This window comes from Astatotilapia calliptera, chromosome 8 (assembly GCF_964374335.1).
Source record: "Astatotilapia calliptera chromosome 8, fAstCal68.1, whole genome shotgun sequence".
In the NCBI taxonomy this organism is placed as follows: domain Eukaryota; kingdom Metazoa; phylum Chordata; class Actinopteri; order Cichliformes; family Cichlidae; genus Astatotilapia; species Astatotilapia calliptera.
The window spans coordinates 22,760,510-22,770,096 of record NC_137429.1 but is presented as its reverse complement, the minus strand read 5'-3'; the positions used below and the strand labels follow the sequence as shown (position 1 = coordinate 22,770,096).

Genomic DNA, 9,587 nt, shown 5'->3' with positions numbered 1-9,587 from the left:
ATAATGGCACGCTGACCTATGACATTGCAAGTTTTTCTTCTCCTTTTTGTTAGATTCAAAATGTATGTTGTCTTCTATATTCCCTTGCTGCATTTCATGCAGTCAAATTGCATTTTTCTGACGGACCATGATAAATAAAATGGTAAATGGTCTGTGTTTGTATAGCGCTTTACTTGGTCCTAAGGACCCCAAAGCACTTTACACTATACACAATCATCCACACATTCACACACACATTCACACAGACCATATCCACAATAAGTGTCTCCTGGTGTTGTGAGTGCATGCATGTTCTTCCACCCTCATGTGGCCGTCTTTAAATTCTAAACAAAATATCATTTAGTTATAAGTATACTTGTATACATAGCGCATGTATAGACTATACTATTTCATTTACAGAACTAAAATTAGTTTGTTGTGTACAGAGAATCTTTGAGCTTGACTCAATGGTTAGGCCTCATGAATACATCTTCGTGGATGAAGCTGTATTCAATCTAGCAAAAAGCAGAAGAGGAGGTTGTAACATTACAATTTTGAGTGGTAGTGTGTTAATGATGAAAACAGTGTGTTAGTTGTGTTTAACTTCTGTAGCCTGTGTGCACAATTCTGGGTACAAGTGCACCACACTGCTAAATGTGTTTTGTGTTTGAGAATATGTTTAAAGTTCTGGTAAATGGGAGATTCAGATTGGCAAATGGTGTCCTAACCAGATGAATAGTGTTTAAGATTTTGGCAACTGTGGGATTGATTTGATGAAAGAGTTTTCATAGTTGACAGTTTAGTTTTTACATTGGGGTTTAGTGTTTTAGCAATTCAGAAAAACTGTAATGTAAACACCATGGGTTTAGAACTGAACTTAATTGGTTAAAGTTTTTACATTGACAGGAGTAAACAATATATTGACAGACTTCGGATTATATGGGATCATTGTAGTTCCTGAATTAATTTAATGGGAAAAACAAAACAAAAGTCACTCTGTCTGTTTTTGTTACAAGTCACGTCCTTGTTATAAGACTAATACATAACATTTTACCAGATGGAGATAAATAAATAAGAGCCCTGACGGAGCACAACTTCCTCTGAACGACAAGTGCTGAACTAAAACTTTGATGCTTTTATTACAACATACTGACCTCAGCCTGGTTTAATACAACACTGATGTCAGCCTGCTGAATGTAAAAATATAATGTTTATGACTCAGGCCCTGTAGGTGAACATGCACACAGACAGAAATGATTAAAATAAAAAATCCCCTGCCTTCACTGTGGTAACAATAAGCAACAACAGATTGATGCAGTTTAAAAATTAATTATTAAACTCAATTTTCCACACATGAATACTATGATAGCTTTAGTTTTAATAGATCATCTTGCTGATGTCAGCATGACAATATCAGCAATATTTTATAGATCATTGGGCTGACGTCAGCAAGATGACATCAGCAGTTTATATAGGTCATTTATGCTGATGTCAGCACTGGTAATATGGAAATCTATTGTAGTGTATTAATCTTTTTGTGTCATTGTGAAGTCATATAATGTCTTGAAAAAATGTTTTAAAGAGCTAAAACAAAGAAAGTTCTTATGTCAACCAATGACTAACAGTATTTCTTTAAAGTTTGGAAATCAAAGCAATTTCAAATTGCTTTTTATGTTGAAGTTTTTTAACGCAATTATGCTTCTCCGCATGTTTTCCAGTAGGGGGCGGTAATGTCCCTACAAACGGAGGCATCAGTAATCTTTAAATTGGACCCAGAAGAAGACGCATTCGACCTTTTATTATTACTATTATTAAGTAGCTAAGAGGACGGTGTTTCGGGGAAAAGACGCTCGTAGAAATTTCTCCTAACTATAAGTTATAGCTTTTGATAAGTTGGGTTTTAGCTGAAGTAGTTTCTTATTATTGTTGAATTCTGCTGGATTTTACATCTTCTGCGTCGTTGGGCTGGACAGTGTTAGGAAAGGCGGACTCTGAATCCTCTCCCAGGGTGTTATGTCTTTCCAGAGTAGCTGGGGGATGGTCATGGAAAAGTTCTGGGATTCAGGGATTCCTTGTTTACATCCTCCCGGAGTACGTCTCGGGGGCGGGCTTGGCTCCGCCCTCATTCTTTAGCCCTGACGTCATTGTCGCTTGTGTTTTTTATGAATGAAAGAATCCAACCTCAGAGAGCAGCGGAGTAATTCCGGGAAAAGGCGGACTGACATTTTGTCGCCGGAGTTGCGTCGAGCCATCAGGTAAACCATTACTTTTTTATAAAAATACTAAACATTAAAATGTTTAGCCGGTATTCGTGGTAACAGCTGAGCACTAGAGGAATGGTATCTGCCGGGGGACGTGCCAACCAGGGTAACCAACCAAGGACAAATGAGCAGTCAGCAGCTGGCTTTAATCTCCTTTAGCCTGTCACTAACCGTTTATGCTAGTTGCTAACAGTTCATACTAGCATGTTTAAGATGATACGAATAATTTGGCCCCGCTTTGCATATTTCTGTCTATATTTCGGCTAGACTGACACCCAGAGGGGGTTATCACTTCCTTATTTCATAAGTGTGCTTAAATACAATTTAAATTGATTAAAGTCTAGATGTCGGAAGAGGCTCTAATGATAGCTGTTTACTATAGCGCACATTTGCCCTACGGTGTCCAGCCCCGCTCTTTAAGGGTAAGGCTAGATGCTAACTGGAGCTAGATAAATAAATAAATATAGGTCCCAGGCCTGGCTTGTATTTTCCACTCGGTATTTAATCGTTGTATATTAAGTATTGAAGATAGACGGGAGTGGAATTTCTGAAATCGTGCTATAGCTTGCGTTTAGCAGTGTTGCGTTGACTTGTTGCTTTCCACTTAAGACAAAAAAACAAAAACTACTATGTCCTCCAACTGGGTATTTATAGTATGGCATAAATGTGGATATCCTGTGTTGTTTGGACTGACCGAGAAAGACGCGGTCACCCCTGGTTTTCCTATATTTGCACTGACCGGCAGTCTTGGTGGAGCTGAGCAAGAGCTTTATTGCTGAATCACCCTGACTTTACGAAACGGCGGTCTCCTCGGTTTACAGCCGGAGTCCGACGGCTGGTTGGACAACCGCTGTTGCTGCAACCTCTACTTCCTACGCATTTCGGGAAATGCTGTTTATTGTCCGGCCATAACAGCCTTTTTTATTTAGCTTATTTAGTTTTACCATCCAGTGTGCCTGAGTTGGAGGCCCATGCAGCAAGTTATTCTTTTATTTATTATAACTACGCATTCATAGAAAATGGGATTCCCCCCAGAGTGAAAGAGATCAAACGTGACATTTTAACTCGAATGACCCTTTTTGGTTATGTTTTGTTTGTGGTTCACTTGTTGGAAATGTAAGTCGTCTCCTGTAAAGTCTAAGCACATCAGCAGTCTTCTTTTTATAGTCATTAAGGCACCAGGTCTGTATCTTTTATGCCTAATTTATAGAGGAAAAGTTACAATATAACTGGGGTTTCTAAAATTGTTGTGACACAATTTAAATAAAGCTGTGAATGTCTTTTAAATAATTAAAATGAACACACTGCTTTTTTGTGATTTGCGATTTTCAAGAGAAAAAAGGCTAAAAGGTTGTTAGGGATCAGTCTGGGTCTCAGGAAGAAAAATAAAGAAAGAGATGACTGCACTCATCTCTTAGCTCATCAGAGACGCTGCCAAAAGGTCAACCTTAAAGTAAGCGGTGAGCGCTCTGTCATGACATGCAGCTTTCTGTGTTTACTGTGTTTTTTCTCAACCCTTCTGGACTACAGCGTGAGAGCAGCACAGGGAAAGAACATTCGCCATAAGGAGAAAATCCAGTGTTGCAATAAATGAGAAAGTTAACAGAGTGAATTTGCAGAAGTAAGATGGGAAAATCCCCATGGTTTGCATGATGTCAGAGTGAAATTTGGTGGTCTTCATTATTAAACATTATCATACAAAAAGTTTTAGCAGTATAGCTGGCCCAGAGTACCTTCATGTCAACAGACCACTTGGCCATTTGTATCCTTTACTTTCACATTAGGATCTGTGTGAAGGAAAGACAAAAAAAGATGTCTCCAGCTGAAGTGCTGAGTGAGGTTTTTTTTTTTGTTTTGTTTTGTTTTGTTTTTTAAATAAGCAACCGAGGAGTGACTAAGGTGGGGGAAGAAGTTGAAGTTGGCCCATTTAGGTTAGACTTTAATCCCACGCTGTGGCATTTGAGAGGCGTGTAGCAGTCCTGATAAGAGTCTGTGTGAAACCTGTGCTTCTTAGGTAGACTCTTTAAGACATTTTATTACATATTTATTTTTAAATCAAGTATTGTAATTTTTCAAGTTTAACTGTTTAAAAAGTGTCCCTTTTAAAAACCACGTATTCAAGTTTTTGGTTTTTTGTAAAACCAAGGGCTCGAACCGTTGGTGTTGTGCTGACAAGAGGAAGTGCTCAGGGAATTGGTTAGGACACCTGCTTTGAGCAACCAAAGGGCAGCCACATGATAACTTCCTCCTGATAATTCCAGCTAACAGAGAAAGGCATGTCACTTTCAAAACCTCCCCTGTCTTTCACATGAAACCACAAATTATAATGAGACGGCGTGCTTTGGAGAAGCACGAAAGATCTGCAGGTTCTCCTTTTTCTTCAGTAGTGCATGACTGCATGTCTTGTGAGCGGATGGTGAATGTCAGGCAGGCTATGAACCAAAAATGCACAGTGTCCCACATTTCATGTGATGTTGTTTGTGTTTGTTTCTTCAGATTGTGTGTATCTGGTTTTACTGGTGCTTGGGGAGGGGAAAAAAACAAAGACAACTGGACCATGACGACAGAAAGAAACAGCAAAGCTCTGAAGGTAAAACACAGCCAGACATAAAACCGAGTCATGGGGAGGGGGGGGTTGTTTTGTTTTTCAAGAGAGAAAACTGTCATTTTGAAAAAAGGAAGAAGAAAAGAAAGTATGTTTTCCTTTCTCATTCTTCCTTCTTTAAATGCTTCCTCTCTTCCTGTTTCCTCCTGTTTTTACTTCAGGTGAAGCAGGAATGCGGCGAGAACGTGCCCTTCCTGTCGGACAGCGAACTAATGTCCCTGTCGGTGCGAGAGCTGAATCTCCACCTGCGTGGCCTCTCCCGCGACGATATTCAGAAGCTGAAGCAGCGGCGTCGCACCTTAAAGAACAGGGGATATGCCGCCAGCTGCCGGGTCAAGCGGGTGTCTCAGCGAGAGGCCCTGGAGCAGCAGAAGATGGAGCTGCAGAGAGAGGTGGAGAGGCTCGGAGCCGAGAACGCCGGCATGAGGAAGGAGCTGGAGGGGCTCAGCGCACGCCTGGCTGCGCTTCAGAGATTCGCCAGGGGTCTGGAAGCGGGAGGAGGCAGCCTGCTGGCGACGGCCCCTCGCCTCAACACCGCCTCGGTCATCACCATCGTCAAGAGTCCGCAGCAGCCTCAGCCACAGAGGGAGCACGAGCTATCCTAGAAGGAGATGCTGAAACCAGACTGGGGTTTGGGATTCGGGGTGGGGACGGGGAAGCCTGCAATGCAAACACGCACACATCTGCGGGCCTTAATACTCACGCAGGCAGGAGAGCAGGATGACTTGTAATAATAGGAAAATACTAAGCGCCTTGTTCACATTACAGTTGACAGAAATCCGATCACAGCTACGATCACCTTTCTAACAAACAAGAAAACAGAAACGGGTTCAGTACTGTAGTTTTGATAGAGATGTCCTCTGATGATCCTCCATGAAACAGCAGTCTGGTCAAGTAAGATTTACTCAGTGATCTTTTTTTTTTTTTTTTTTCTTGAAGCACTCAAAGTTTCAAATTCTGTTTAATGTGAACAAGGCGTCGCACATATTTATGCACAAAAAACCCTCACAGTCTTTCCCTTGAGCTACACGGGGACTCTGACTGAAGCCCAACCAAGCCAAACAGGGTTACTGAGCACCTTTAGTCCTCAGCAAACCCCCACAGCGAGGCTGGTGTAGCCTGATTAAAGGCTGGGGTGCCTTTCTGCTTCCGTTTATGGCACCTGACCAACAGCAAAATGCTAGGGTGGAGCTTCCTCGGTCTCCATAATGCCTTCTAGTCTGAAATCACTAGCTTGGCGCAGCCTCGTGTTCCCACCCCCCCTGTATTTTTTCCTTTTCTTCCCTCTCAATGCAGTTTCTCACCCTTTATGTCACTTTATGTGCCGGTGGGATAATCGAATCTGTTTTCGCCTCCTTCCATTGATGGCTCTCTAGCTGCTTTAGTCATGAGACTTTTGGGAGCAGAAACGGTCAGAGAAATGCTGCCTGAGTGCATTGTGAATTTCTCTAAGTTGTGCGATTCACTAAGATTTTCCAGGTTTTTGTTTTTGTTTTTTTTTTTTTTGGGGGGGGGGGGGGTCTCACCAGTCCAAAAAGACAATTCTGTATTATATGTGTGCTCATTTTTCACATTAATGCAGTGCCTTCAGTGTATGAAGGAGCTCACCAGTCCTCCTGATTGTCTGAAACGACTCACTTCTTATTTCTCATTGTGATTTCTGTGGATTTCCATCTTTTTCTAAGCTTTAATCCCAAATTTCTCGTTTCATAAAAACTGCCGTGCAGCAGTTTGGCTAAGTCCAACGTCAGTGGCTTCTTCTTTCTGACGAAAGATGTTGGTCATTTTAAATAAATAACTGAATAAACGAATGTGTGGAAATAGAATCACGTCTGGTAGGAATTACGCTCAAGTCGATGCAAATCCTCTGCAAACATTCCCGTTGTTGTGTTGTTTGTAATGTCTGAGAGACGCAAATGTTCAGTGACATTTATATATTCTAAATTTTATTTGTATTTAAAAGTAGATATTATGACAAGACAAGCTAACGAGTGCTGTGATGTTCTGTATGTTTTCAAAAAGTACTTATGACTAGTCTGAGGATATTCTCACGTCTAATTATTGTGCTGCGTGGCGACGATGATTACTTTACAAAACGTTTGATTATTAGCTGTGTAGAAATATGCTCAAAGCCAATGGCCATATTGATGTATGACGATTTGTGTGTGTGTGTGTGCGTGCGTGCGTGTATATGTGTGTTTTACGTATATTTTTGCAATGTTTGTACTAGCTCGTCGTCGTGGATATCTTGGAGGGACATTATTTTTCTAAGATGAATCGTATGTTGTTTGTGCGGAGAAAAAAAAATTGAGGTCATTTCTGAATGGGCGGGGCAGACAGAGACACAGGAGGTTAAAGAGAGAGAGAAGACTGATGGAGACGAGGGTGAGAGTGGAGGGTTGAGAAGAAGACTGATGATGGAGAAAGAAAGTAGGCACAGCAGACTGGAAAAGAAGGTGCATAGAGATGGTGTTTTATTCACTTGAAAAGCCTCCGTCTGACGTAGGCCTGTTTCACTCAGCAGGCTTAAATTTCATGGGAGTTTAGGCCACTGAATAGTGCTAGCAATTTAATATATTAAGTAGGCATGGTAACACATGAAACTGTGTTGACAAATAACTCCTAAAGATATGAGGCATATATTTAGCTATATATGAGTATTAGTGTGGCAAAGCATTTATTCTCTATATTTTAACGTCTCACATCTGTCAAACCCTGCTGGATGTTTTATAATACCTGCAAAACAGAAATGGTCTTTCTATTTATTACTTGTATTTTTTCTATTGTGAAAATTTAAGTACATTGTCTATTTTATATATTAATTATAATAAATGTTGTACATATTGTACATAAAACTGTGGTCTCGGTTGTTTTGTTTTTTGGAACGTGTGCGGTCCATGAGAGGAAGTGGATCTGCAGGATGTGTTGCACAACTTATTGGTCTGGATGCAAAGATAAAGTCGAGTTACATGTGTGAGTGGTTAGCAGAACCGTGGGGAAATGAACTTAGCCTCCAGTTTTTGATGTATTTATAGCAATTTACTCTTATAGGACAACTCATTAGGTATACTTTACTACTACCAGGTTGGACTCCCTTTTGCCTTCAGATCTGCTTTCATTCTTCATGACTGATTCAAAAAGGTCCTGGAAACATTCCTTGCAGATTTTGGTCCATATTGACACAACAGCATCACACAGTTGCTACTGTTTTTTTTTTGTTGTTGTTTTTGACTGCACGTCCATCCTGTTCCATCACATCCCAGAGATCCTCTATTGGATTGAGATCTGGTGACTGGAGGTTATTTGAGTACTTCTCAAGTTAAAAAATCAGTTTCAGATGATTTAAGCTTTGTGATACTGTGCATTATCATGCTGGAAGCAATCATCAGAAGATGGGTACACTGTGAGTGATCCACTGATACAAGGTGGGATGAATCCATGCTTTCATGTTGTTTACCTGATGTGGTCTTCTGCTGCTGTAGCCCATCTGGTTTGCATTGTACTTTCAGAGATGCTCTTCTGCATGCCTTGCCATGTAACAAGTGATTATTTGAGCTACAGTTGTCTTCCTATCAGCTCAACAGAGTCTGGCCATTCTCTGACCTCTGTCACCAAAGAGCCATTGTCCAGAGAAGTGCTGCTCACTGAATACTTTCTCTTTTTAGACCATTTTCTATAAACCCTAGAGGTGACTGTGTGGGGAAATCCCAGCAGATCAGCAGTTTCTAAAATACTCAGACCTGCCCATCTGGCACCAACAAACATGCAACATTTAAGGTCACTTAAATCGCCTTTCTTCTCCATCCTGGTGCTCAGTTTGAACTTCAGCATGTCATCTTGATCATGAATTACTACCATCTGATTTGCTGATTAGATATTTGTGTCAATAGGCAGTTGAACAGGTGTACCTAATGAAGTGGCTGTTGAATGTATATTCTGAGTCAGTGTCTTGATAAACCTTAAATATATAGTCTCTATAGAGAAAAGTGCTTATGTTATTTCAGCTCTTCTGATAAATCCCTGACTGTGACTCGCAGGGCTATTTCTCCTGGTGTTTGGAGGCTGTTTTTAATATAAATGACATCTAGTACTCCGTGGTAAGTGTGGAGATGTTTTCTATCAGTCTGCTGGCTTACTTGTGTTTCCTAGAGTCTCTAGAAATATAATGGGAGGCAGAGCTTTCAGGATCCTGTCCATGTACGAAATATCTTCCAGTTTAGGTCAAAGACCACAAGACCTTGTCTACCTCTGAGGTAAGGTGGAAAAGTTTTCTTTATGACAATGATGATAGTTAGAGTGGATCATGTGACCCAGTGTCGTCCCTTAGTTATGCAGCTGCACATAGATAAAGCTTATTCTTTGCACTCATCACTCCAAATATATTTTTATGCAATTACTACATAAGGGGAGGGAGTAGCATACAAAGGTGGATCATCGGGTAGGTGGCGTTCTCTGATATTGTAAAGTCTTAATTGTTACAGGAAGCAGTGATCTAAAAAGAAAAGTGAATTGAAGCTGGAGGTCATCTATGTGTAATATGTTTGTTGCCAAAGACCATTTACTTTGTTGTCCTAGCTCATTTTATTTTAAGACAATTAGCATCGCAGGGCAAATAGCTTCCTTTCTAGCAGATGACTAGTTAGCACATTAACTAGTTTTAACGTGTTAATCTCCAAAAACACAATTTCATAACATGAAACTTATTAACATTTTCATTAACCCTTCCTTGGCAACATATGACA

General features: G+C 40.6%; 1 protein-coding gene across 1 annotated transcript; it reads left to right on the top strand.

The window, feature by feature from the left end:
• The first annotated feature begins 1,933 nt into the window (after positions 1–1,933).
• On the top strand, positions 1,934–6,365 carry maff (MAF bZIP transcription factor F). The gene is made up of 3 exons (XM_026177246.2): positions 1,934–2,234; positions 4,737–4,830; positions 5,007–6,365. Exons 1-3 carry the CDS (start codon positions 2,146–2,148, stop codon positions 5,448–5,450), a joined length of 627 nt encoding a protein of 208 aa, XP_026033031.1. The 5' UTR covers positions 1,934–2,145; the 3' UTR covers positions 5,451–6,365.
• Positions 6,366–9,587: the final 3,222 nt, after the last annotated feature.